Genomic DNA, 27942 nt, shown 5'->3' with positions numbered 1-27942 from the left:
AATGACAAACTTTATTGAGCGCTTACTATGCTCCAGTCTGTAATGAGTTCTTTACCTCCGTTAAATCCTACCATAAACCTTAAAGGGTTTGCAGTTACTCCCACTTTACAGATGGCGAGACTGGGGCTTGGGGAGGTTCCCACGGGCGTGAAGATTCGGACCCAGGACCGAGTCCGTACTCACTTGGCTTCCTGGATGCGACGAAGCACGACTCCGCCGTCCACCTCGGGCTGGGCTCCCGGGGCCCGGTCCGCCGCCGCCGCCGCCTCCCTGCGCCGCGGACACATCGCCGCCGAGCGCCTTCTCCGACGAGACGCCGCCTGCCAGCCTTCCAGCTCCGCCGCCGCCGCCATTGGTCTCTGACGTCATCGGCGCGCGCCAGCTCTGCGGGAACTTTAGGGGGCGGTAAGCGCAGGTGGCACGTGACCCTGGGGCCTCTCCGCCGCGCGCGTAGGTATCGGGCGGGAGTCGCTGGGATCTCCGGGTCCCGAGTCCTGAACCTTGATCCCGGATCCCCGGGCTGCCTGGCTACTCCGGCGGGTGGGCGGCGCCCGGGGCGCGGGGACACCAAAGGGCGGGACCCCGGCCGAGAGCGCCTTTTGGCGGCCCCTCCGCGCTGTGACCCGGCCCCGATTGATCCCTGCACCTTTGCCCACCAGTCCCAGCCCCCTGGAGCTGAGGCCAGACACTTCCCACTGCTGCCGGCGGTTACCGATCGCTTCCTGGCCCATCGCAATCATTAGCGCCCCTTTTCCTGCTCTGCTGACACACTGGGCCACTTCCTACACCATCACCACCCCCCCCCCCCAGGCCTTTGCCGGCCACGTCTCAACTCCCCCTGCCACTTGCCAGGCCAGAGCCTTCTCTGGCCACATCCGAACACCTGCCCTGTCCCCGCCAGACCATTACCGACTTCTTCTGGACCTTTCAGAGATAAGCGAGTGGACCTTGGCAGTGTAGGGCCCAGTCCTATGGGAACAAGGGATGGGGGGTTTCAGATTGCAGTCCTTGGTTCCACGGGCTCAGATGCCGCCTCCACAGGCATCCGAATATGAGTATGACCCTAGGGAGGCCCACCCCAAGATATCCAGAGCTGAGAAAACACAGGTTTTACAGGCCATCAAAGATTCGGTGGTGTCCTCTCTAGGGATTTCCCTGTACCAGAGGAGCTTAAACTCTCTTGTGTTCCCAGGAGGATGGCAGATGGTGAGCAAGCTTTTGAAACCATGTCGCTGGGGACATTAAGCTTGGAGAAAGTGACAGTAGGGATACAGTTTTGAAATGACCAAAGGGTTGACTTGTGGAAGGATGAGACCTTGTTTTGTTTTCCTGGAGAGTGTGTGGAGGTTACTGCGAGGCCAATTTCAGCTTGGTGGAAGGATAAATTGAACACTGAGAACTGCCCATCTCTGGAGGGAGTAAGCAAGAGCCAGTCAAGGTAGTTTTTGAAGGAGAGTAAGGATTAGAGTGTGTGATGCCAGCGTCCCTTCTGAGCCTGAAATTTCTTGATACTCTTGAGTTCTCTTTCCTCTTGTGGGAGTTTGAAAGCCACTTGTTAAATTCTCTTTTTGTCTTTTGGAAACTTGCCCAGCTCTGGGATTCTACATGTTAAGATTAATTTTGGGCTGTCAAGGTGACAGTTCCTTAATTTGAGTTCCATTATTGCTACACCAACCGCCTTATTTGTATAGCTGTCCTTGACACCCAGAGCTTTTTCACACCGGTTATTTAATTCTATCTTCTGTGTGATATATCTCTTCACGTTAACTATAGGACTTACTCTGAAGTTTTGCTCCCCTCTCTTTTGGATTTTGAAACACACTTTTCAGTTTTCTGGAAAACTCTTTTGAAGCATACCATTTGCTTAACCCTGCTGGGTCACATGCTCACTCATGGGATTCTGAAATAATCTATTCCTTGTGTTTATTTTAGGGTCAAGGGACTAATGTTTGAACGGAAAGCTTCAAAACTTTTTTAAAAAACCTTCAGAATGGCTTTGAACCCGACAAGCTAGACATCGCTTCAGAGCACCGCCTTCAGCATGCATCTGCCCTGTCAGGTTTCTCTGGCAAAGGGGTCGTTCTTTGAAGGGGTCGTTCTGCAGAGGGCCAGGGAAACGATGCTCATGGAACCAGATTGGTGGATTTGACTTTCTGGTAGAATTCTCTTGCTTTATTGATTTTTTCCCAGAGCTCTGAGAGGCTGGAGGTATTGATGGGACCGAAGGGCCTGGGAGGAAGAGAAGCAGCACTTTCGTGCTGAATGAAAACTAGACAAGTGACTGCTGGAGACTGAAAACACCTAAACGTCCCACATCCGGATTCAGCGCAGGAACTGTCACTGCTGGGCAGAAAGAAGCCAGACTGGAAAAGAAAACCCAAATAAAGAGAATGAGGGCCACCGAAGAGTAAATGGCCACCTCCACCTCCTCGACAGAGACCAAGTCAGCCTCCTGGTGAGTAGCAGGGCCTGCAGGGGTTTAGTTCCTGCAGGCTGCTGCATGGATGTTTTGGGTGAACTGAGAATCCCCAGCCAGATTGTCTTGATTTTATTAAGAAAAAAAAAATACCATTTTCCTCAGAGCAGCGAATCAAGGGCCATTTCTCTCCAAAGCTGATGTGTTGTAACCACACGAGCCTCTTGCAGGGTTTGACGAGTCCAGCATTGCTGGTAGGAGGTAGAAAAGAGAGCCGTGGCTGGATCCCGCAGCCAGCCTTGATAATACCGTGGGCACTGAAGTCTTCACTTTTGAGAGACAAGAAGCTGTGGCGGTGCAGAATTACACCACGAGGAGAGGTCTGGCCAGACTGGCTCTTCAAGGGTATTACACAATGTCTGCCCGAAACTCAGTTCCCTTCTCAACCACAGATGGGTTAAGCCTCTCTTAATTTGGTTCAGCAAACATTTATCAAGGAGAGGAAAGTGAGAGGCATGGTTTCAATAGAATGAGCAGGATTTATAACTGATTATATGTGTGCAGTTCAAAAGGACACTCAGGTTTTCTTTTGTGTGCCTGTAAGAGTGGGGTCACTTTCACCCAGGGAACATAAGGAAACAGTAGAATGGGGCCCAGCTGTGGGGTTTCATTCATTCATTCAATTATTCATCTATCTAGCTAGCTTCCAGTTTTAGTGACATATAGTTGACATACAGCACTGTAACTCACATAATCATGAAAAGATCACCACAAGTTTAGTGAACATCTATCATCTCATATAGATATAAAATAAAAGGAAAAAAAATTTTTTTCCTTGTAACAAGAACTCAGGATTTACTCCTAAAAACTTTCATATATAACACACAGCAGTGTTAATTACATTTATCATGTTGTACATTACATCCCTAGTACTTATTTATTTCATAACTGGAAGATTGTACCTTTTGACTACCTTTATCCAATCCCCCTTCCCCCACCTCCTGCCTCTGATGACTGCAAATCTGAACGCTTTTTCTACGAGTTTGTTTCAAGTATAATTGACCTATAACACTGTGCCCAACATAGTGACTTGCTATTTCTATACATTACGGTATGCTCACCACCTGGCAGTGGGGTTTCCGAGCTGGGCTTGAAACATTTTTGAGGCTCTTTGATTTGTCCGTGCCCTGCAGCCAGTGGGACCTAGAACTCGGGAAAGCGGATTGTGCTAGAAACAGAGTTAGTGCTTGACATCAGGAAGATGAGGTGGGAGCCGGGGAGGGCGTAGATCAGGGGAGAAGAGTGCAGGTGACAGAGGAGTCACTGTTCTGGCCTGGTGGGTGTGCTTTCGGAGATGGAGAGGTTAAAACCCAGGTCCAGCCTCGGGAGTCTGCTCTGCGGTCTTAAAGCAGTAATTGTAGCTACACCAGAGAGGAGACCCCGAGTCTTTAGGGAGAAGCGGAGGGTTATAGGTATTGAGGAGAGAGCTTCCTCTGCAGGGAGGGAATCAGAAGCTTGATGAGGGATCGTATTAAAGGAGGGATGTGGTGCCTCTCTGAGCTCTCAGATGTGCCCGCTTTTCCCGTTATAGACTCACTGCCCCGTGGGCAAAGTGCATGTTTCCTGTTCCCCTTTCCTCGCGATGGCCCCCCGGGGCTGGCAAATGCAGCGCACACCGCAGGCCCTCAGCAAATGTGTGTTAAATGAATTCCTGGTAGAAGGGCAATTTCCAGAGACCTCGTGCCCAGCAGTTACGAAGACAACTAAGACATCCCTAACTTACTTCATTATCAGAGCCTTAAAAGACAGCTGACCAAAGCACATGGTTACAGAGTTAAGGCTCAGTGTCTCAAATACGAGGCATCACTGTGGGTGCCCTGTCTTTCCTTAGCTGCTCTTCTGTCTTTTGGGGAAGATGGTCTGACGGCTGGATAGAGGCGTATTTTTAGTTTGACTTGGCTGCACTTATGAAATGGTTTTATCTCTTTGTAGCTCTTGGGTCCCTTCTCCTCTGGGGCCACCAGAGGGCTTTTCAAATGCCGAATCATGAGCCCCTCTCCGGCTGGGCAAAAGGAAGCTGTGTTTTACAAGGCCCTGCTCACCGGATGGAAGGAAACACAGCTCCCTTCTGTTCTCTTGACAGGTGGAATTATTTTTTCCTTTATGATGGTTCCAAGGTGAAGGGAGAAGGAGATCCAACCAGAGCTGGCATCTGTTACTTTTTTCCCCCTCAGGTAAGCCACACAGCGTTTTCTTGTTTGGGGAATCCCACTGCCTCAAAGTGGTGGCTTTAAGGTCTAGGGAGGGTTACATATGGACAGTTTTCTTGGCGTAGTCCAGGCATTCGCCACTTCTACTCTCTTATTCTTAGTTGTATTATTTGTTGTTGTTCTGGTGTTGAAGTGCCCAGGCAGCCCAGTACTTCTGCCTTCTCTAGCTCTCTGTTACCGTCATGATTTTCTGTCTGCCCCGCTGGATTAAAAACTTTTCTCCAAACATATACCAAAGTAAAGAGGAGAGAATCATCGGCCCTCACGTGCCCATCACCAGCTTCAACAATAATCAACACTTGACCAATGTGATATGAGCTATCCTAACTCCTCCCCACTCTTTGTTTCCTGGAGTATTTTTTTTAAATAAATGTATTTATTTATTTTTGGCTGCGTTGGGTCTTCGTTGCTGCACGTGGGCTTTCTCTAGTTGACGCGAGCGGGGGCCACTCTTCTTTGTGGTGCACGGGCTGCTCATTGCAGTGGCTTCTCTTGTTGCGGAGCACGGGCTCTAGGCGCGGGGGCTTCAGTAGCTGTGGCAGGCTGGCTCAGTAGTTGTGGCTCGTAGGCTTTAGAGCACGGGCTCAGTAGTTGTGGCGCACGGGCTTAGTTGCTCCGCGGTGTGTGAGATCTTCCTAAACCAGGGCTCAAACCCGTGTCCCCTGCACTGGCAGGCGGATTCTTAAGCACTGCGCCACCAGGGAAGTCCGTTCCTGAAGTATTTTGAAGCAAATCCTAGACATGGTGTCATCTCACCAGTACCAAGTAACATCTCTAACTGAAAAGGGTGTATTTTGTTAACATTCCACTCAGCAAAAGTTACAATAATTAGTAACAATAATATCATCCGATACAGGCTGTATTCAAATTTTGCCTTTATTATCTTAGATGTTACTTAGTCCTTCCTTCCTTCCCCCTGCCTCTCTCTCCCTCCCTCCCTCTCCTAATCAGCATCCAAGCAAGGTCCACATACCCCATTTGGTTATTTTGTGTTTCAAGTCCCTTTTATCATATAACACTCCTCCCTCCTTCCCCCACCCTTTTTTCCCCCTGTGCCACTGAATTATTGAAGAAACCAGGTCTCTTATGCAGTAGAATGTCAGCACGTCCCCCACTCTGGATTGGGCTGACTACTTCCTCACGATGGTATCATTTAATGCTTTCTACCCAGTGCATGTCCTTTAAACTAGTAGTAAGATCTAGAGCCTTGATTAGGTTCAAGTTCAGCTCTTTTAGTCAAGAGTTCTCCGTTTTCCGTTGCATCACATGATGTCTGTCTGCCCCACAGTTTAGTTAACATGAAGATCGATTAGGAGGCCTGTGCATTCACTCATGTGATCACACTTGACTTGGAGAGTGGAGATTAGTCTAGGCTGCTCTGGCCACTCCGCAGGGGATTTGAATGGGGATAAAGGCTCACTCTTATACCCACGCACAGGCCTATAATCCTAGGAACAAAAACGTAGTTCTGGGCAATCATCTTATGCATTCACTGTGGGTGTTTTGTGACAATTCAGGCAGGGTTCGGCAAACTTTGTCTCAAAAGGGCCAATGTGGGAATGTTTTGGTCTCTGCAAGACGTGTAAGGTCTCTATCACGTATTCTTCTTTGTTGTTATTTTGACAACCCTTAAAAAAATGTAAAAACCATCATTAGCTCCCGGATTATATAAAAACAGGCAGCAGAGTCGGTCTGGCCTCCAGGCTATAGTTTGCCAACCCCTGCTCGAACGAATGACACAGGAGTTCGGGAACTTCAACTTAATGTCTGGAATTGGCTCTTTTCCCTAGACCCTGCTTGACCAACAGGAGCTGCTCTGTGGACAGATCGCCGGGGTTGTCCACTGCATTTCTGACATCTCCGGCTCTCCTCCCACCGTCATCCGTCTGCGGAAACTTAAGTTCGCCGTAAAGGTCGAGGGCGATTACCTTTGGGTAAGTTTACCAGGCTGGACCCGCGCCTGCAGGGTGGCCTCTACCCAGAGTCTTTTGTCTTGGTGAGAAGTATTGCGATGCTAGGGTTTAGACATAATGCTTGCCATGGATCTTGGGCCTAGAACCTCCTCCTCTCCCCGCATGTGCTGCCCCCCCGTGTCATCCGCGATTCCCGTGTCGCTCTCTGCAGGTGCCCACGAGAACTGAGTGCTCTCTCCAAAACGCTGCCGACACATCCTGCATTGCACACGCCTGCTTTCTCCTCTCTTTTGAAAGACTTAGGTCATCCTCTGGAAATTCTCTTTGCTCTGTGATGCAAATTGAGTTTTTAATCTCCATCTTTCCTTGTTTCTACTCTCTGTACTCCCCTGTACTGTCCACGCTTACTGGGGAAGGGAGCCAGAAACTCGAAGACACTGGTGCATATATGTTAGGTTTCAAAGAACCATTAAGAAAAAAAAAGAACAATTTACAGCTAGTAGTACCAGACTCTAAAGTACTTTTGTCTCATGGCTCCTCTTATTTTAAATTTATTCCTGAGGGGATGGGATGCTTAAGTGTGAGGAAGTATCTTCACCTTCGTAGGTATTATTTCCAACATTCTGTTATGAAAATTTTCTAACATACTGAACAGTTGAGAGAATTTTACAGTGAATACTCACATACCTCCTAGATTCTACAGAACACTTCATTATAGTTGCTTTATCACACATTTATATATTCATCCCTTTATCCTCTATTTTAACACTTGTGGGATTCATCCACATTGTTGCATGTACTGGCGGTTCATTCCTATTTATTGCTGAGCAGTATTCCATAGTCTGAATGTATCAGTCTACTTATTCATTCTCCTTTTTGTGGACACATGAACTGTGTCCAGTTTGGGGCACTTAAGAATGAGGCTCTAGAGGGACTTCCCTGGTTGTCCAGCAGTTAAGACTCCCCGCTCCCAATGCAAGGGGTCCGGGTTCAATCCCTGGTCAGGGAACTAGATCCCGCACGCCACAGCAAAGATCCTGCATGCCGCAACTAAGACCTGGCGCAGCCAAACAAACAAACAAACAAATAAATAAATATTTTTTTTAAAAAAAGAATTAGGCTCTAGAGAAATACAAATCAAAACTACAATGAGGTACTACCTCACACCAGTGAGAACGGCCATCATCAAAAAGTCTACCAATAATGGGACTTTCTTGGTGGCACAGTGGTTAAGAATCCACCTGCCAATGCAGGGGACACGGGTTCGAGCCCTGGTCGGGGAAGATCCCACATGCCACGGAGCAACTAAGCCTGTGCACCACAACTACTGAGCCTGTGCTCTAGAGCCCTTGAGCCACAGCTACTGAGCCCGTGTGCCACAACTACTGAAGCCTGTGCTCTAGAGCCCTTGAGCCACAGCTGCTGAGCCCACGAGCCACAACTACTGAAGCCTGTGTGCCTAGAGACCATGCTCCGCAACAAGAGAAGCCACCACAGTGAGGAACCTGTGTACCACAAGGAAGAGTAGCCCCTGCTCGCCGCAACTAGAGAAAGCCCATACGCAGCAACAAAGACCCAATGCAGCCAAAAACTAAATAAATAAATAAAATTAAAAAAAAAAGTCTACCAATAGTAAGTGCTGGAGAGGGTGTGGAGAGAAGGGAACCCTCCTACACTGTTGGTGCAGCCACTATGGAGAACGGTATGGAGGCTCCTTAAAAAACTAAAAGTAGAATTATCATATGACCCAGCAATCCCACTCCTGGGCATATATCTGGACAAAACTCTAATTCAAAAAGATATGGGCTTCCCTGGTGGCGCAGTGGTTGAGAGTCTGCCTGCCGATGCAGGGGAAACGGGTTCGTGCCCCGGTCTGGGAAGATCCCACATGCCACGGAGCAGCTGGGCCCGTGGGCCATGGCCGCTGGGCCTGTGCGTCCGGAGCCTGTGCTCCGCAACGGGAGAGGCCACAACAGTGAGAGGCCCGCATACCGCAAAAAAAAAAAAAAAAAAAAGATACACGCACCCCTATGTTCATAGCAGCACTATTTACAATAACCAAGACGTGGAAACAACCTATATGCCCATCGACAGATGAATGGATAAAGAAGGTGTGGTACATATGTACAATGGAATACTACTCAGCCCTAAAAGAATGAAATAATGCCATCTGCAGCAACATGGATCGAACTAGAGGTTATCATACTAAGTAAGTCAGAAAGAGAAAGACAAATACCATATGATATCACTTATATGTGGAATCTAAAATATGACACAAATGAACATCTATGAAACAGAAACAGACTCACAGACATACAGAACGGACTTTTAGATGCCAAGGGGGAGGGGGATAGAGGAAGGGAAGGATTGAGAGTTTGGGATTAACAGATGCAAACTGTTATACAGAGAATGGATAAACAACAAGGTCCTACTGTATAGCACAGGGAACTATATTCAATATCCTATGACAAACCATAATGGAAAAGAATCTGAAAAAGAATGTATATATATGTATAACTGAATCACTTTGCTGTACAGCAGAAATTAACACAACATTGTAAATCAACAGTACTTCAAGAAAATAAAATTTTAAAAAGGAATAAGGCTCTAGAAACATTCCTATACAAGTCTTTTTGTGGACATATGTTTTCATTTCTCATAGGTAAAATATCTAGGCATGGAATTGCTGGGTCACAGGGTAGGTGTGTGTTGATTTTACAAGAAACTGCCAGACTTTTGCCCAGAGCGGTTGTACCATTTTACATTCCCACCAACAGTGTACCAGAATGCCAGATACTGCCACATCTTTATCAGCAGTAATGTGGTCAGTTCGTTTAATTTTAGCCATTTTGCTGGATGTGAAGTGGTATCTCATTGTGGTTTCGATTTGCATTTCCCCAATGACTAGTGATATTAAGCCTTTTTCGTGTGCTTCATGGCCATTTGTATATCTTCCTTCGCAAAGTATTTGTCCAAAGCTCTTGCCCATTTTTTAAACTGGGTTTTCTTTTTTACTTGAGTTGTAGGTTTCTTCATACATCCTGGATACCAGTTCTTTGTCAGATATACATTTTAAAAATATTTTCTCCCAGTTTGTGGTGTGCCTACTTTCTTAATAATGTCTTTTGATGGGAAGTTTTTAGTTTAGTTTTTTTAAATATAAATTTATTTTATTTATTTTTGGCTGTGTTGGGTCTTCATCACTGCACGCGGGCTTTCTCTAGTTGCGGTGAGCGGGGGGCTACTCTTTGTTGCGGTGTGCGGGCTTCTCACTGCGGTGGCTTCTCTTGTTGCGGAGCATGGGCTCCAGGTGGGCGGGCTTCAGTAGCTGTAGCACATGGGCTCAGTAGTTGTGGCTCATGGGCTCTAGAGCTCAGGCTCAGTAGTTGTGACACATGGGCTTAGTTGCTCTGCGGCATGGGGGATCTTCCAGGACCAGGGCTCAAACCCATGTCTCCTGCATTGGCATGCAGATTCTTAACCCCTGCACTGCCAGGGAAGCCCTAGTTTTAAGGAAGTCTAATTTATCAGTGTTATCTTTTATGGTTATTGCTTTCTGTATTCTGTCTAAAACCATTGCCTACCCCATTGGAGAAGACATTCTCCAATTTTTTGTTTTGTAAGTTTCACAATTTTAGCTTTTAAATTTAGGTCTATAATCCACCTTGGATATATCTTTGTGTATGGTGTGAAGCAGAGGTCAAGGGTCCTTTTCTCCTTATGGATGTCCAGTTAATGCAGCACCATTGATGAAAACTTTCCTTTTCCTATTAGATTCCTGTGGCTCCTTTGTTGAAGATCAAATGACCATTTAAGTGTGGCTCTACTTCTGGGCTCACTATTCTTTCCTATTGATCTTTCTGAAGATTCTATACAAGTACTACTCTTTCTTGATGTCTGTAGCTTTATAATAAGTCTTAAAATCAGATGGTGGAAGTCCTCCAAACTTATTCTTCTCCAAGACAGCTTTGGATATTTTAGGTCCTTTGTATTTCCGTCATAGAATCAGTTTGACAGTTTCTAAAGAAAAGCTGGTGGGATTATTAGGATTTCATTCCCTCTATAGATTAATTAGGGGAGACATAAGCACCTACTGGGTGCCAGACTGTTGTCAGCGCTTGGATTACATCACTGAACAAAATGCAGATCCTTGCCTCAGTGGAGCTTACATTCAGAGAGCATTTTTGTTTGTTTGTTTATTTGTTTTCTTTCAGGGTTGCTTTGTTTGTTTAAGTTTCTGATGAGTCCCTTAGGAAAGATTCCTACAGGTAGAATTACTGAGTCAAAGAATACGAAGTTTTTTCAGGCTCTTTAAACACAGGCCCAGATTATTTCGTAACTGAGCAAGTGTTTATCTTTTGTGGCTGGTGCGATTATGCAATCAGTCCCCATTCTGGAAGTACTCCATCCAGCTGGAGAGACAGGATGGCCATTCATGAAATGGTCTGGGTCCAGTGTTTGCTGTGAAACCCAAATGAAACATCCAGTGTGCAAATAACAGTGCTAACAATACAAGGGATCAGGAAACAGGTCGGCATTGTCTGGAGTGATGAAAACAGGCATCCTGCGGGGGCTGGCATCTGTGGGGGGGCACGGGGCGGGGGGGGAGGCAGGGGTGGGGAGTCCCAGGCAAATGAACAAGAATGGGAGGCGGGGGGATTTCAGCTGGGGCAACATGAGTAGGTACAAAAAGTATTTGTTTCCTGTGGAGACCAGCGAGGCTGGTGGAGGGTGTGGGGTCACACAGCAGAAGATGGATTTTGATGGGCCAGTGGAGTCCAGCTTTAGTGAGCCCTGGATGCCAGGATTCTGAGCTTGGCCCCCGAGAAAAGGAAGATGCCTGTCCTCCTTTACAGGTGCTGGGCTGTGCTGTTGAGCTCCCTGATGTCAGCTGCAAGCAGCTTCTGGATCAGCTCATCGGCTTCTTTAATTTTTACAATGGGCCTGTTTCTCTGGCCTACAAGGTATGGTGTAGCGGAGTCTTACGTGGAACCTCCTTAGCAACATTGGTATCGGCAGAACACAGCGCTCACCCAGGGGTCTGGTACACTTGACAGAGACACATCGTGTCAGCGACAAGGTCATGGGCCCTCGGAGCCCCTCTCAGATGCCTTTCTTCCCTGGTGGCCTGAGTCCCATTCACCCAAATGTTTATGCGTTCCCTCCTTCCTAGGATGGCTGGGAAGAGCAGGGCCTGGTCACGCCCTCCCCCCACTCCCCGCCCCGAGGGGCCCTGGTCTGTGGGGGGCAGGTTATCAGGGGCAGGAGGTGAGGCCTCGCCTGGATGGGAGGTTCAGAACAGGCCCTCCCTTCTGGCCATTTTTTCGTGTAGGAACAATTTTGTTGGTGGTTGGAGTCCTTGCCGAAGAGTGTGTCTCTTGGAATCTTGGGTGTTGACCTCCAGCTGTTCTGTTTCAGAGCTGCTCTCAGGAAGAATTGAGCGGGGAGTGGGACACCTTCATTGACCAGATCCTGAGAAACACCGGTGACCTGCATAAGATATTCAACTCCCTCTGGAACCTGGACCAAACGAAGGTAACAGGCTCAGCCCCCTGCTCATTGCATGGATAGGAATAGGGCTTCTGGACACATGTGTTCCCCCTTGAATGAGGTGTATCTCAGTGCGCATAGTTGTTAAGACCTGTACTCAGATTCCATGCAGCCCTCACGAGCCGTGTGGGCTTGGACAAGTCAGGTCACCTCCCAGAGCCTCATTCTTCCTGCCCGTAAAATGGCCACAGCATATGACTTGCCTCCCAGAGCTGTTCTGACGATGAAATGGGACAGTGCATACATGACCGAAAGCGGATACTCAGTAAAGGGTGTTACTGTTTTGCTAATGCCCAGGAGTGTTGAACTCGGTAACCTGAAGGCCCCCTTCTCGATAGTACCATTATGTGATTTAATGACTCTCGACATCCAAAGAGGCCCAGGGCTGACATTTTGGAACCAGGGTTGCCGTCTCTGGGACTGCGGGGCTGGGAGGTGTTTTGTTCCTCAGCTGTCGCTTTTGCCGTTGGCACGTGGTGACAGGAGGCCACCTGCCTGGCTGGCCGGGCTGCCTGCACTGCCTCTTGCTCAGTGGCCTTGATCTTGGTGAGCATCACATCCTCACAGTCAGGTGGCCAAAGGGAGATGCAAGGCACTGCACCTTGAGAGCCGCCCGCCCGTGCCCTGAGCGTCTTGGGGGACGGGAGCCTTCCACTATGTGTGGGCTGGCTCTCACTGCTGTCGTTGACTGTGTCCCTTTAACAGGGATGTGGCACTGGGATGCTGCTACAAACAGGGACGGGTTTCCCGCTCCTGTTTGGAGGGCTTCTTGGAGTTGGCCCAGAGCTTTCCAGACTGGCTGGCTGGGCCTGGGCGTGTCTTGAGGGCGTGAAAGAATTAACTGCATGGTTGGCTCCTTGGCACTCGGTTCGAACCGCTGCCCAGCAGGAAGCAGGAAGAGGCTTTTGGTTATTGCTGGCCATTCTTGACCAGGCTCAGATCCTTTTCTGGTCTTTTTCGGGACTTTTTACAAGGACCGTGGACTGAGGCATATACCCCTGAGTGAAAGGCCATGATGTTATCATTTTCCGTTATGCAACAGAGTTACGGGACCTGGTCAGACATCAAGCCAGCTGCGTCACAGGGGTGCCTGGGCTTCAGGGGGACGGTGGAGGATGGGTGGGTGGGTTCACCGGCACCATGACCTGAATTTGAGAGGTAGGTTCTCCTCTCCTGCTGCCTTCTGGTCTCAGCATTGATCGTCAGGGTCTCCTTGGCCATCTGCACTGTCGCCTGTGAAGAGCCATATGCCATATCTGCTCTACCTTCCAGCTTGCAGAGAGGCCTCCTTGTCCCCAGAATTGGGCATTTGTGGTGGCAGCCATTCTGGGTGTCAGAGGCGTGACATAGCTGTCACCATGCGGCACACTCTCCCTCCAGGCTTGGGCTCTGAGCTGTCCATCTGCTCTCCAGAGCCCCCTTCCTGTTCCTCCTTCGCTGATGGTAAGCGTGTTGACTTCGTGGCATGCTTCTTGCCCGGCACAGGTGGAGCCCCTGCTGTTGCTGAAGGCGGCCCTCATTCTGCAGACCTGCCAGCGCTCGCCCCATGTTCTAGCCGGCTGCATCCTCTATAAGGGACTGTGAGTAATGCCGGGTCCTGCCCCTCCAGCCTGGCCCCTGCTGCAGAACTGACCACCCCGATCGGGGGCGGGGAGCTCTGTGTGTGGCCAGTTCCAGGTGGTCTTGTTTGGCAACTAGCGGGTAGTTTAGATTTGATATAGGGTCCCTGCCTGTCTTTGGGCAGAGCTGGGAAATTGCAAACTGTTGTGTCCAGAAAAGAGTTGGGAATATAAAAGGCAGCTTTGAAGAGATCTGTGAAATTCTCAGACGGGGCATGGAGGAGGCCCACAGCACCTTCCCCTGCTGCCCAGGGCCCTGGTGTGCTGGCCATAGCTTCAGCTCAGGCTCCTGCAGCCTCTTGGCTGGGTCTGTCTCCAGTTGGCCTCTGAGGTCTCACTGTAGCTCGTCACACAGCTGGAGGGCCTCTTAGTGAGCTTGACCACCCAGGAGCCCTCCACGGGGGCTTTCCCAGTTGAAACTCCCACCAGCTGTGTCCCCAAGGTCCTCGCCACCATAGGGTGTAAGGATTGTTTCCAATTCAGAGTCGTGAGTGTGCTTCTTCTCACGGTGTCCTTGTTCCTGTGTCTGACCCCCCAGGATCGTTAGCACCCAGCTCCCACCCTCTGTCACAGCCAAGGTCCTGCTTCATCGAGCTGCACGTCGGGACCAGGTATCGCAAAGCCCACCCCGCTGGCTGGGATGCTGCATCCGGCGAGTCTGTCTTTATATCGGGCAAGGCTGATCCCCAGTGCTAGATGGATGGGGGCAGCTGCTGCTGCCTTGTCCTTCTCAGGACCCCAAGTCCATCCGTGTGGTTTCCTTCGAGTGAGGTCACTGGCAAAGCTGAAAGAAAATGTTGTCTTCTGCATGGTAGACTTGGTTTTTCTTCGATCCAAGTGGAGCTATGAGAATTTGGCTTCCCTCAAGGATGGGCTTTATGTCAAAGAGATGTTGGATTTTTCAGAGAGAGAGAGACTGTAAAAGATGGCTTAGGACAACAGAAACTTTAAAAATACTTCCATATTTACTTAACTGTTTTTATAATGAAGCAAAAGTCATATGTGCTCATGGGAAATAAAATTGCCCACAACCGGACTGCACAGAGATAATCACTGCTAGCATCTGGCATATTTCCTTTGAGTTCTTTTTTCTTTTGTTTTACTAGCTGATTCTTACTGTGCGAGACTCTGGTTTTAAATGTCATCAGGCTAGCTTTTTACACTTACTAAATCAGTAGACATTTAAAACACGTGTGTGGCTCTAGCCGGCTCCTTCCCACCGTGATGCAGGGGTCGTTAGAACAGCCTTCCTGATGAACTATTTGATAATGAGAGGTTTGAGGATGCCCTTTCCTTTTTCCTCACTGTTCAGCACTACGAATCAATACTAAGGAAATCATGTGACTGCTGAAGGAGGTTTATACTCAAAATTTATCGCAACAGGATTTACAAAAGTGAAAAATCAGATATAACTTAAATGTCTACGATAGGAGCTGGCAGACTGTGGGCTGTGGGCCAGTCGTCTACAGCCAGAATTTTCTTGGCCTGCTTTTGAGCCACATCTGCAGGTTAAGTAGTTGGACCGAGACTGTATGGCCGCAAAGCCGAAAATATTCACTAGCTCACCATTTACAGACTGGTTGCCAGTTGCTGGTCTCAAGTAGGGAAACGATGAATTCTCCTGCACCACTGTAAACTTCATAAAATTTTAGTCAGCCATTGAAAATGGCCAAAGATGCTTTAATGACAGAAACTGTGTGTCACTCTTCCAAGCAGAAAAAAAAAGTTTTACGTAATGTGGCCTCAGAGTATTTAAAAAATGCATAGACTTAAAGGAAAATGTGCCCAGTGTTAACAGGATTAGCTTGCGGGTGAGGGAATTATATGTGATTTTTTGGAAAAGAATTTTTGTCTAGAGTTAGTTTATGTAAAGAAAAAAAGAAAGCCACAACACTTCTTAGGAGTGAAAGTGCTTTTGGTGAAAAGAGCAGTTTTTGTTTTGTTTTGGTGGGTCCTTTTGGAACCTTTAGGTGGAGATGGCTGGAAAGCTCTTTTGAGGAGATTCCTGGGTTTCTCACCTTGACTGTAAATCAAACAAGAGATCTGACCTCACATCTGGTTTAGGTTGAATCCTTCCCTTGTGAGGGTCACAGGCCCTTCACACTTGTTATCATGGGATCTGTGTGAGCTCTAGGCCAGGGCTGTGGCAGATGTGGCTTTATTCCAGGAGATGACTTCCCTGGAGGTCTGACAGGTAACATGAATGAATGCTTGCTGTTATTCCCAGAGAGGAGAAACTGAGAAATCAGAACGGGAAGAAGCCTGGTGTGAGCCTGGGTGGTGTGGCCGCCCCAGCCAGCGTGGGCCTGGCTCTTGGCTGACCCCAGCCACGGCGGGGGGCAGGCAGCTTGGGGGAGCTTCTGTTCCATCTGCTTTGCTGTTGGCGTGCGTCTGGGACCAGCATCCTGGGCCTGGCTACATTTCACGAACAGATGGCACCGTGCGGTCCTGATGGTTAGGTAGGGGGGAGAACGCGGTGCCCAGCACCAACTTCTCTGTGTTTATTTTCAGAGAAAACCTATAGGAGGGGATGCCCTGCAGGAACATGGTAAGTAATCAGGTGCCTTGTTACATCTTGGGAATGGTCTTTAAGCTGCCTGGCCCTACCCAAGTCACGCGAAAGGCCGAGTAGTCCTATATGGTTATTCCATCGGCTCGTGAGATTAGGAAAATATATAGAGCTTCAAGGACAAAGTTACCCATCAAAATCCCAGTTGTAGAGCTCCTGATTTTAGGCACACCTCTTACATCCCCGTTTTCAGATCCTCAACTCCCCATTATGAGACTACTCAGACGAGTTCCAGAAGGTCACGATTAGGAGAGGGTTCCATCGGCGGCCACTGCCAGGAAGACCTTTTGCAGCAGTGCAGGTGCCCCCAAGAGGGGGATTTGTTTTATTTTGCATCATAAGTCAGGGCCGACCCGTTTGGTCAGGTGGAAGTGCTTTTTCCAGCTTCTGTCTTTTTTTTTTAAGTGCCACTAAATTTTCTTCCACCAAACGTCACCCTGGGTGCAGAGTTGCCCACACGGGCTTTTCCCTGCCGATGGCTGAAGTTGTAGCTGCAGTTTTGTGGCTTTTGTTCTGGGTTGAGGAACGTAGCCCAGAGCCGCTCTCTGAGCCGGCCTGTGGGTGGGATGCGTCACCCCAAGAACAGTCCCTGCCCCTCTGTCTTCTCTGGCCCAGGGGAGGGCCCTGGCCACTTCGCTTTGCAATTCCAGGAGCAGCACTCCCTCCAAACGTCCAGATTGTGCCTGTTTTCCTGACCGAAGAGGAAGCCGTCAGTCTCCGTGAGTTCCCCCGGGAGCCCACGACCAGGTAAGGGAGCTCACAGGGGTTCCTCTCAACCCATGCATCGGGCCTACCTCCCACGGATTTATCCAGGTGAGCCCCTGGCATTTGATAACTGATTCCGTCTTCTGCGCGCTCTGCCTTGGCAGGGGCATCTGGAGCGTCAGCATAGAGACCAGAGGCATCTGCCAGAGTGAGATGAGCGTGGGTTTCAAATCCCAGGTCTGCTGCTTAGCAGTTGTGTGACCTTGGGCAAGTCCATTCCCTGCCTGAGCCTCCGTTTTTTCAACCGTAAAATGGACCCAGTAATGTCTACTTCACGGGTTCCTTGCAAAAGTTGGGAACAGTATGTGTGTAGCACCCAGTATAGGGCCTGACTCACAGTCGGCCTCCAAACGTGGGTGTCCCTGATTCAGTGGGCTCTGCCGTTTCCTGTAGGTGATCCCGGTGTCACTGTGTGAAGCCCCGAGGGCTAGGCGTTGCCCTAGGTTTCCTCCTGTGCTTTGACCATGACCTCTTAGGCTCTGTGGCCTCAGCACCCACTTGTCACCCATGCCCGTGCTTTTCAGGGAAGCACTGCTTTAGCCTCCCCCAGGGCAGGGCCCTTGCCCACGCTCAGTCGCCTGCCCATCCTCATGCCTGCCTTGTTTGCCAGCACTCTAGCATCTCCAGCCAGACACCCGGAGCCCCCAGCCCAGCGCCCTCCAAAGGGTTTGAACACATCTGCCCTGAAAGAAAACGCCCCCAGACACGTGGAATCCACGGCTCGGATCTCAGCGACCACCCTTGAGCCCACGTCTCCTGACGTCACCTGGCCAAATAGCAGCAGGGAGAACGGACACTGGTCTGGCTGTGATCTGAAGAGCATTAAGCCCCCAACACCGCACCACACCACCAGGGGCCAGGGGCCTGGGCTCGGCCTCTCCCTGGTGAAGGAAACCGGTTTGTCCAGGGGGGAAGAGGAACTGGACTTGTCTGAGATCCACGTTCCAGAAGCTCGGGACACGGGAGCATCCTTGGGTAATTCTGCCTCCGATGGCGGGCCTCCTGGCTGCAGGGCATCTGTCACTGACTCTGGCAACCCTGGAAGCAAGCCACCCGAGGCCCTGCCTGTGGGCACAGCGGTGGGCGGCCCCCTCCCTCCCTCCACTGCTGAGATGCTCACCCAGAATGGAGCCCTAGAACAGCCCAGAGACCTTCCTGGCAACAGCAGCCAAGCCCCCGTCCCCAGGGACCACCTCCTCAGCCCGACGAGCGGGCCGTTGCCGTCGCCTTGCTTGGATTCAAGGCAGACGGGGACTGAGCTGCCCGTGGGGGAACAAGGCGAGGGGCGGCACGGCGATGGGGTTCCTGAGGGCCGCTCAGCCTCCGGCCCGGAACGCGCCTCGGGCTCGGCAGACCCCCCAGGCGACGGCCCCTCGGCAGACAGAACCGGATCCAGGGCGACCCCCGTGTCCCACGCGCGGCTCGTGCGGATGAACCTCTACACTCACAGCGTCCGAGGCCTGGTGCTGTTGCTGCTGGCCGAGGAGCCGCTGCTGGGAGATGGCGCGGCCGTGGAGGACGTGGTGAGTGTGCAGACGCCCTGGCCCCTGGCAGCCCGCCCCCGCCTCCTCGGAGTGGGGACAGGCAGGGGCGCTCAGCCAGCAGCTGTGTGACCTCGTGCCAAACGTCCTTGTCCACACAGCGGGGTGCCGGTGGTGCCCACCTCCACAGCTGTTTGTGGGGGGTGAGTGAGCATCCAGTGCTGAGCACAGAGCCAAGTGCAAAGGCACCCACAAGTGTTGCCCTTTCCAGCTTCTTCCATTTTCTCAGCGCCTCTGGTTCGTCATCAGCAGCGTGGGGTGCAGTGCAGCCATGCAGGCCGTGACCGCACACAGCCTCACTCCCTAGCCCGGCAGCTCTAGGCTCTGTGTGGCCGGAGTCTGCGTGTCACCGCCTGGACTGGGAGTTTTCCGCCAGCCCTGACGTTCCCTCCGTCTGGAGCTCCTTCCTAGAAGGCCCAGGACGTCTGAAATGCTAACTGGATCCAGAAGGCTCCTCTCGACCCCTTGTAGCCCCTTCCCCACTTCGAGTGGTAAGCTGACCTTGTCTGGGGCCTGGGCCCACGCTGGATCCAGTTGCCATAGTAACAGCCTTGCTTTAGTTGGCCGGGCAACGGCAGCGATAAAAACAGCAGGTTGAAATTGCTGCAGGGTGAACGGTGTCCTGGGGCTTGCCTTGTTTCAGTTCTTAAATCTATATTATTCTAAGCCCATCGTATTAGCAGGCAGGCCCGTGGCCCTCCGTAATGAGCGGGTCCCCTGGAATGCAGTGGAGGAGGGCGGCGGGTCCTCCGCGCGGAGCCTGGAGACAGAGCCTGTGCCTCTCGCACCTGCCTGGCTCCTCTCCCCTTCCACAGGCCCCGCAGCACCCTCCCCAAGTGGGGGCTTCCCGCCACTTCCTTCCCCAAGGCGCTGAGCGACGTCTCCACCTCCTCCTCCTTATAACAGCTCAGGGGTCCGGGGCTGCAGTTCTGTGCATCCACCTCCCGGCCAATGCCTTGGTTTCATGCTCTGTCCTGCTTAGCGCTGAGCTTAGACGCAGCATTTTGCAGGCCCAGTGTTGGCATGCAGTAAAGTGGATACCACCCCTCTTTTTTCACTTTCCCCCCAAGAAGAAAAAGAAAAAATAGTGCAGGCTGCTCTGGGAGAAGAAGGTAAATTAAGATGTATTCTGCATTCGCTGTATGTAAATACTTCACATCTGCTACTTCAGCCAAGCCTTGGAACAGCTAGCTCTGGGGGCAGGCACGGTAACTCCCATTTTGCCCTTAAGAAAACTGCCTCTTTGAGATCAAGACCTAGCGCACATGGTGGGGTCCAGGATTCCTGCCTGTTTCTTGTCTGCCCCCCTCAACCCTCTGTCCCCCGCGGATCTGATAGGTGCGTGGGATGGTAGGTGGGAAGGTGAAGGAGTAAAGGCCCTGCCTTCTGTGGCCCTTGATACTCGGACATGGGACTTGGTCTGTCACAGCCCATCCTTGTTGTCAGGGCAACGACCTCCCTGGGCTTTCACGGAAAGCAGGCTTTGGTGTTGGGCAGGAAAGAGAACGCAATTTTATGGAAAAAGAAAACTAGTCTTTTCTAAGAAGAGTAGGGCATTAACGAACTCTGATCAGCTTTTGCTGGTTTGCGAGCGGAGTCGGTTGATCAGACCCAAAGGCCGTCTATTTTATAATCAGCAGAGAGTTCTCATTGCCTTTTTGTCCCGGTTCTGCACACAAAACCGTCGACCTGATTTCCCTCCAGACCTTCTGCTGCTGTCTAGAAAAAGCCAACCCCTGCAGCATGGTAAACGACAGCTCAGAAGTGACCGTGAGCACAGCCCCCCTTGGGAAGGACACATCACCACGGCTCCCTGGGTCGTTTCGCCATCACGTCTTTCTTTCAGTGGCTCAACTGCCACCTTTTCTGTTTGCTGAGGGTGCGGGCGGGAGCTGGGTGAAGTGGGTGATGGAGGGAGCAGCCAGGAGAGGGCGGCACTGGTTCAGAGGAACAGAGTAGGCTCACGCCAGGGGGCAGCAGAGAGCCGCCGATAGTTTCCTGCTCAAACCCCAAGCTAATCCTCTCACTGACCTTCAATTATTCATCACTACAGTAGGACACGGAGCTATGGGTACAGGAGACAAAGCCTGGGTTTACTGTGTTAGCATAAAATACAAAAAAGCACCCCTCTCCCGTGAAACTGGTGCTTCTGAGTAAATGTGTGTTCCTGCATCGTTTCTTCTGCGTGTTTGGGGACACACTGACATTGAGCCACTTGCTTTGCTGTGGACTAGAAGGCAGAGGATCCAGGAACAGCCCCGGCTCCGTGTCTCCCAGGGCTGCTGTGAGGCTCTCGTATGTGGTAGTGTGTCTTGGGTTGGCAAATTTTAATGTAAAGGAACACATAGCAGGTGTTTTCTGCTTTGTACAACTCTTAGAATCTGGTGTTGTAGTACAAAAACAACCATAAACAATATGTAAATAAACGGCGTGGCTGTGTTCCAGTACATTGTTTATGGACACAAAAATTGAAGCTTGATATAATTTTCACATAATATTATTCTTCTGAGGTTTTTTTCCCTAGCCATACAAAAATATAAAAACCATTCTCAGCTCTCAGGCTATCAAAAACAGTCAGTAGGCTGGATTTGGTCCACGGGCCATGGTTTGCTGACCCCTCGTATATATGAAAGCACTTGGTTACCAGTAGAAAATTGCCCACGTGTTATCTGGTATAGCATCTTGTGATTAACTGCGTTGATGGTTAAGTGATTTTATCCTGAGTACAAGTTAGGCAGAAGATTCCAGAAGTGGCTCGGTGCCTACAGAGAAAGCTCAGGGTTTGGCATGGCTCATTCTGTCCCCATTTTCCCTTCCCCTGGGCACCTGCTGGGGATGGAGGGATGACTGTTGCAGATTCCTGAGGTCCAGAAACTTTCAGCGAGGCTGTGGTTTGACTTCATGGTAAATCCTGTACACACACACACACACACACACACACACACACACACACACAGCCTCATCTGCCTCTGTTAATTGCGTTGGTGAGGCTGTTCCAGGGATCTGAGCAGGGGACAGTGTGCTTGTCCTCTTGTTCCATTACTATGGACCCTCGACTCAGCCCGCAGAGCTTGTGGTGGATGGTGCCTGGTGTCGGTCACACTCGCTGTCCAGTCACCCAGTGGCTGTTGACCGGCACCTCCTGGGAGCCAGGCCCGCTGCTGGGCCCTGGGGACGCAGAGATGAGGGTGTCACGTAAACACTGGTGCCAAACCTAATGCCTTTAAGTACCATTTCTACGACATGGGATAGAAATGCTAATTTAAGTCCAGGACACTCCCCAAAATAACACTTGAGTTTCATGACATTCACCTCAGAACATTCTCTTTGCATCTCTGGTCCTTTTATGTGAGCTTATTTTTTTACACAGCTCTTGTGAAATAAGTCAACCCACAGACAAGTCGTATTAGTCCGGGGACGAGTGCTCATGGAAGAGGTCCCGCTTCTTTAATAACGACTGTTTTCATATCCTTGACTTTAAGAAAATGCCTTCGCTCCCGGCACTTCAGGGCAGACAGAATGGATTCATGCTATTTGACCTCAGCCACTCAGCAGCCCTGTAGTATCCCTATTTCGCAGATGAAAAAAAGCGAGACGCAGAAAAGCCAGTAACTTGCCCCGGGTCATCTGGCCAAGAAGAGGCTGAGCCAGGAGGTCCTTCACCTGGGCGCCAGCTGCTGCCCAGGGCCCACGGCCTCCTTGTGGCTTTAGCAGCCCAGGGCAGCCCCAGGAGGCCCTGTTTCAGGCTGAGTCCATCTGGACGTGACGGACGTACTTGGCGGGGCCCAAGATGGAGTTCAGCCGTTCGAAAATGACGTTGCGGGAAAATAGTTCAAGGATGAAGGACGAAGCTCATGCCGTATCGTTAGGTCACAGGACTAGCGTCAGTCGTTATTTATGGTCTGACTCTACCTTAGGTCACAGGACTAGCATCAGTCGTTATTTATGGTCTGACTCTATCGTTAGGTCACAGGACTAGCATCAGTCGTTATTTATGGTCTGGCTCCATCTTTAGTTTATAAACAACAAATCGTACAAAATGGGACAGTCCAGTGTTCCCAACTGCACCTGCAGGTGACATCCCCTGGGAGGTGTTTTAAAATACAGGTGTTTGGGCCTCACCTCCCGGACCGCCTTCCTCAGCTGGGCTCCTCCTCTGAGCCAGAGAGCACAGAAAGCCATCTCACCCGCACTCCCCAGTCCTTCGAGAACAGTGGCTGGTACCATTCTAGGTACACGGGAGGGAGGTGGCCTCACGGCAGGCAGTCAAGGAGCACGGGGTGGGGGAGGAGCGGGGCACAAACGCCAGCCCTGGTTATAGGAGATGCACCAGGGCGCCCCCAGTGGCTCTGCCTGGATGGTGAGATCCTGGGCCAGTTTTCCTTGCTTTTATTTTATTTTTCTGCTCCCCATTTTCTGATTTTTCTAAAAGTTTGAAATGCATTAGGACATAAGGGCAGAAGTCAGGACTTCTCTAACAACAGGTCAAAGCACTGGTCGGAGCCCTTCTTGCTAAGTCAGGCAGCCACGCAGATATCCCTTGGGTGGCTTGCTCAGTGGCGGCCTGTCCCCTCCCTGCCCCGCAGTACCACAGCAGCCTGGCGTCCCTCAATGGGCTGGAGGTGCACCTGAACGAGACGCTGCCCCGGGACCAGGCGGCCCCCGCGGCCAGAGCCTATGGCTTCGCACACTACGACCGCGTCCAGAACGTGCTGGCGGGTAAGGGGCGCCTCCGGTGGGTGGGAGTGGGAGCCGGGGCCCAGTGCACGGGGTGAGTGCCCTGCACTCAGGATGCTGCTTTCTCACTTGGAGCCCAGCTCCCACGGGGTTTAAATTCTCTTGGCAAACACTTCTTTTCTCATTGATCTTATTTTGGCCGTTTCTCCAACACTTTGAGAGAAGCACACACGCGTTCAAATATCTGTGATGAGGTCGCCTCCCGATTTGGACGTTCGTGTGCAGAGACCGGTGTTGCCCACCATGGGGGGCGGCGTGTGCTCCGTGGCGGGGCGCAGCTGGAGGGCCCAGCACCCCGGCCTCTGTCCCGCTGCCCCTGGGCACCCGTACCCCAGGCCGGGGCCTCACCCCGTCCCAGTTCATTGTTCTGGGTTTGGGGGACGTTGGTGGAGGGGGGCGGTCTGCCACTCACGACTTCTGTGTCCTCTTCTGGAAGCCAACCTGCCACAGGTGGCCACAGCCCAGGACCGCCGCTTCCTCCAGGCCGTCAGCCTGATGCATTCCGACTTCGCCCGGCTGCCCGCGCTGTACGAAGTGATCGTCAGGTGAGCGTCCCCGGCTCACTGACAGCCCTGCTCCAGGAGCCGCCTTCCTGGGGTCCCCAGCAGAGCCTCATTCATAACCAAATGAAGGACAGTCCGGGAACCAGGCAGGGCTTTCTTTGATCTGCTCTGGTGGCTGCTGTCATCTGCCCCGTGCTTCCCATGTCATGTATTTGCTGGGTCCCATCCTGGGGTTCGGACTGCTTTACACACTGGGGTACAGCAGGGAGGAGACCTAAGGCCCTCAACACCTCAGTGCTTCCATCCGTCACTGGGGAGGGAGGAGGGACCTCGGTCTCTGCCATAAACGATGCTGAAGTGCTGTCTTCCATCTTCTAACTTAACAAGTCCCAAGTGCTCATGACCAAGTCTCCCAAGTCAAATGCTGTCCTCCCCTCGCCGGCAATATGGCCCAAAGATACCCACAGTTAATAGTTTGGTGTATGTTACTCCAGGTTTCGTTGGTTTTCGTTTTTATTTTTTGCATATAAAAGACGATTAGAATTTTTGATTATTTAATGGTCTTTCCTCTAGAAAACTGGAGCATAGTAATGTGCTGTTTTACAAGTTTCTTTTTTTCACCTTGTTGCATGTCCTGAACACCGTTGTGCCAGCAGATCTAGATCTATTATTATTATTGTCATTTACAATCTTTAACCAGCCGGATTTCTACTTTTTCTCTCTACATGCTTCTCTTATGAAACCGGTAGCAGAAAAGAAGGCAAGTTAGAGGGTCAGAAGGGGGGTGCCTGCTCTGTGTGTATCATTCAGTTAAGTCTTTGGAATGATTTGGTCAAGCGCATTCTTTTGAACCTCATTTTATGGACGAGGAAATTGAAGCACAAACAGAATGAACGACTCGCCCCAGGGTCGCATTCTTACTCAGAGGCTGAGTCAGGATTTGACCCCAGGTATCTCAGCTCTAAGCACATGCCCCCGCCGCACACGTTTCCAGTTATGGGGACAGTGTGGCTGAGAAGGAGGCGTGTGGGCTCTGGGCTCGGCTCTGGTGCTGACCAGGTTCTAATGCCTGTCACCGGCCACACAGGAATGCGGGCACCTCTGCTGCCCAGCGCCATCTCCAGCCAGTATTTCTGTATATCTTTCTGTAATAAATGTGTCTCCTCTGGCTTTAAGTCACGGCTGCCGCACGCTGGCAACCTAGATCCATCACCCACCTTGTGGCCCTGTAGTATTTCATCTTCCTTGGAGCTGAGAGGGTTTTAGCGTTGGGATACGTAGCTCATTTGAATAATAGAAACAGAAAAAACAGGCTCCATTTCTTAACCACTCACCATGGGCTAAGCAATTTGTATATATTCCTACTCATTTACTCTCTTTATAAAATCTCAGTGAGGGAATTTACTATTGTCATATTCATTTTACTGATGAGAAAGCTGAGACTCAGAAAGCTGGAGCAACTTAGCCAAGGGCACACAGCCAGGAAGTCGCAGGGGTGGGATGAGCACCTAGGTCCGTGTGACTCCAGATCTGTGCTCGTTACCTGCAGGCCAAGGTGCCCCCTCTCCATGGCCACAGTGACTGGTCCATGACTCGTCCTGCCGGGTCACTGACAGCGCCTCTGGGGGTCTCCGGGCTCTGAGGGCTCACAGGCAGCGTCGGACCGTGGTCTCCTTTCTTCCTCCAACAGGAATGCCTCCACGGCCGTGTACGCCTGCTGCAGCCCCGTCCAGGAAACCTATTTCCAGCAGCTGGCGTCGGCGGGGCGGAGCTCTGGCTTCCCGAGTCCGCAGGACAGCGCCTTCAGCCTCCCGGGCAAAGCCAAGCAGAAGCTGCTGAAGCACGGGGTGAACTTACTTTGAACCGTGGGTTCATGACCCCAGCAGATGACTCTCACATCGAATCCCAGCAAAGGAAGCTCTGCCTTGTTAAATGCAAAAGTCCCTCTATTTTGTTTTCCTTGGAATAGTCCCTTGTTTTTAGGAATGTAATGATATTTGAGGGTTTGTTGCCCCTTCTTCAGATTGGCGTTGCAGGAGATAGCTCTCCGGGTCAGCAGATCTAGAGCACGTGGTAAAGAACCTGATGGTGTGGGCAGCACTCCGGCCAGACTGGGCGCCTTGGCTCCTTACACCCAAGGGGCCCAGGGCCAGTGAGTCCCCCTGTCACACTGAGCCCCGGGCACCTAACATTTCTTGCTGCTGTTCCACCCAGCCTTAACTAGGACCACAAAAACCCAGGTTGGCATTTTTTCTAGAACCGGGTTGGCCCTGTCTAGAGTACTTGTCCAGCCCTGTCTCCAGGGGGCCGGTCTGAGGTGTGAGTGCCCAGCCAGGAGGCGGACTTGTCAGCAGGCAGACCGGAGCTCCCACTTCTCAGGTTACCTTCAGAGCAGTCCTTCTGGGAGGGCGGGACGCCTCGTGCAGTGAAGCAGTCAGGGATGCTGAAACCACCTTGTTTGGATCTTCTGGAACTATATTCAAAACGAGGAGCCTGTTCTTTGGCTTTACCCGCAGTGGGGGCAGATCTCAATGACGTGGAAGGGAGTCTGGGGTGCCGGGACCGAGAGCTGGGTGACGACGGGCCAGGCTGGGCCCCTTGGTTGGAAGTGGGCTGGTTCCTCCCAAGTGAGTGTCCGAAACGGGAGTTTCTAAAAGGTTTTGGTGCAAAAGCAGAACTGCGCTTTTCAGCGGTGGCTGCGTGAAAGGGAACAGCATTCGTTGGTGTGTTTCTGGGCTGGAGTAGTACTAGAACATCAGTTCTGTTACGTTATAGTCTGACATTTTATGATGATATGATGCAGGTCACAGGATGAAAATATTTCACAAAATCCTAACCAGATGTTTACTGGAAGTACCTGAGATTCCATCTGAAAATTGTGATGTTAATAACTTCATGTCAGTAAACCATTAGCTCATGTTTCTGACATGGTGTCTTTTTCTTGAAGCAAGTTTCTAAGGGGCTAAAAATAAAATAGCCAGAAACACTAATGAGCTCTGAGTAACAGGAACATCTCTAGTGACAAAGTAAAGATGAAGGTATGTATGTATATACGTACATATGCGTATATCTCAGGTGGGCACATTTCTCTTTGCCCTGCCTGATCCAGCCTGGCCAGGTGAGGAAGAGCGCATGTCACAACGGTCCGTGCGAGGGTGGCGGGCTGTTCCAGGGAGCACCAGCTTCAGCGTGGCTGGACCGCACACCAGACCCATGTCACCCTTTCTGTCACCTCTGGGGTCCCTCCTGCCACTGGCTGGCCTAAGAGGTGAGCTTCCCAGATGGAGGAGGACCACACCTCAAGCTAGGAGAAATGTACAGTGTTCTACTTCTCTGCCTGATTCTCCAAGGAAAAGTCCCTTACAAATCCCGGGGCCAAGCTCTCAAGGAACATTCCCATGACTGGCTTACACAGAACATGTTCCCTTTCTGTCCTGGGGTATTTTCAAGCATCCACACTTTGTTCCTCTTGCCACTGATGCTCCAGAACTGTGAGATCTCCAAGTCCTGAGTTTGGTGAAATTCTGACCTGTTATGTGTTGACACAGGGACAGAACTTGGAGCCCCTGAGCCCATTGTCATCTGCCCCCCGGCACCTCAGCTAACTACCTGGGCTCAAGGACTCTTCCAAACAAGATCTGCTTCACAAGGAAATCTCCTGCCTGTCTCTGAGCCCTTTCCTGGCTGACAGGCCATTGGCAGAGCTTAATCTCTGTTTTGCTTTCAGAAACCTCTCTTCCCATCTAATTTCCCAGGGCTGCTGTTGAGCCTAAAATGTGTGTGATACAAAATGCTTGTTTCTGAGAATCAGTGCTCGAGGCAGCCCGGTGCTTCCCTCTGAGCTGAGTCTCAGCGATCACAGGTATGAGGTCCTGTGATCTCAGGTCCGCACAGCAGAATGTGAGACCTGCATGCGACGGCCATTTTAAAATAAGTCCACAATTTCTTTGCTACAAATTAGGGACCTGATTCTCCCCCTTGAGTGTGGGCTGTCTTAGTGATTCGTTTTTAATGACTAGAATGTGGCAAAAATGACTGTGGCTTCTGAGAGTAGGTTAT

General features: G+C 50.9%; 2 protein-coding genes across 7 annotated transcripts in view; one reads left to right on the top strand and one right to left on the bottom strand.

The window, feature by feature from the left end:
• SRRD (SRR1 domain containing) overlaps window positions 1-353 on the bottom strand; it is a 31535-nt gene extending 31182 nt beyond the window's left edge. For all 3 annotated transcript variants that reach the window (XR_009534560.1, XR_009534561.1, XM_060119593.1), the window contains exon 1: window positions 184-353. Coding sequence is in view for 1 of the 3 variants with exons in the window: in XM_060119593.1 (XP_059975576.1) it covers window positions 184-353 (170 nt within the window). In the remaining 2 variants the exon portion in view is untranslated. The remainder of the gene's footprint in view (window positions 1-183) is intronic.
• A 50-nt stretch (window positions 354-403) lies between these two features.
• Window positions 404-27476, top strand: HPS4 (HPS4 biogenesis of lysosomal organelles complex 3 subunit 2). Of its 4 annotated transcripts, none has more exons than XM_060118639.1 (14): window positions 404-450; window positions 1933-2455; window positions 4560-4650; window positions 6477-6620; window positions 11456-11563; window positions 12018-12134; window positions 13635-13729; window positions 14307-14379; window positions 16280-16316; window positions 16988-17084; window positions 17713-18625; window positions 23230-23362; window positions 23817-23925; window positions 25574-27476. In XM_060118639.1, exons 2-14 carry the CDS (start codon window positions 2412-2414, stop codon window positions 25743-25745), a joined length of 2133 nt encoding a protein of 710 aa, XP_059974622.1. In that variant the 5' UTR covers window positions 404-450; window positions 1933-2411; the 3' UTR covers window positions 25746-27476. The 4 variants fall into 4 exon arrangements, with proteins under 4 accessions (XP_059974622.1, XP_059974624.1, XP_059974621.1 ...); XM_060118641.1 differs by lacking the exon at window positions 404-450 and adding an exon at window positions 524-540; XM_060118638.1 differs by lacking the exon at window positions 404-450 and adding an exon at window positions 1189-1206.
• Window positions 27477-27942: the final 466 nt, after the last annotated feature.

The sequence above is a fragment of the Mesoplodon densirostris genome, chromosome 15 (assembly GCF_025265405.1).
Source record: "Mesoplodon densirostris isolate mMesDen1 chromosome 15, mMesDen1 primary haplotype, whole genome shotgun sequence".
NCBI classification, from domain to species: Eukaryota; Metazoa; Chordata; class Mammalia; order Artiodactyla; family Ziphiidae; genus Mesoplodon; species Mesoplodon densirostris.
The sequence above is the reverse complement of the archived record's forward strand: the minus strand, read 5'-3'. Positions and strand labels throughout refer to the sequence as shown.

Excerpts from the sequence above, each read along its gene's own strand:
- HPS4 (XM_060118639.1), top strand. The coding sequence starts at position 2,412 with ATGGCCACCTCCACCTCCTCGACAGAGACCAAGTCAGCCTCCTG. Across the intron at positions 6,621-11,455 it reads TCGAGGGCGATTACCTTTGG|GTGCTGGGCTGTGCTGTTGA; the intron begins GTAAGTTTACCA and ends CCTCCTTTACAG. Across the intron at positions 23,363-23,816 it reads CGTCCAGAACGTGCTGGCGG|CCAACCTGCCACAGGTGGCC; the intron begins GTAAGGGGCGCC and ends CTCTTCTGGAAG.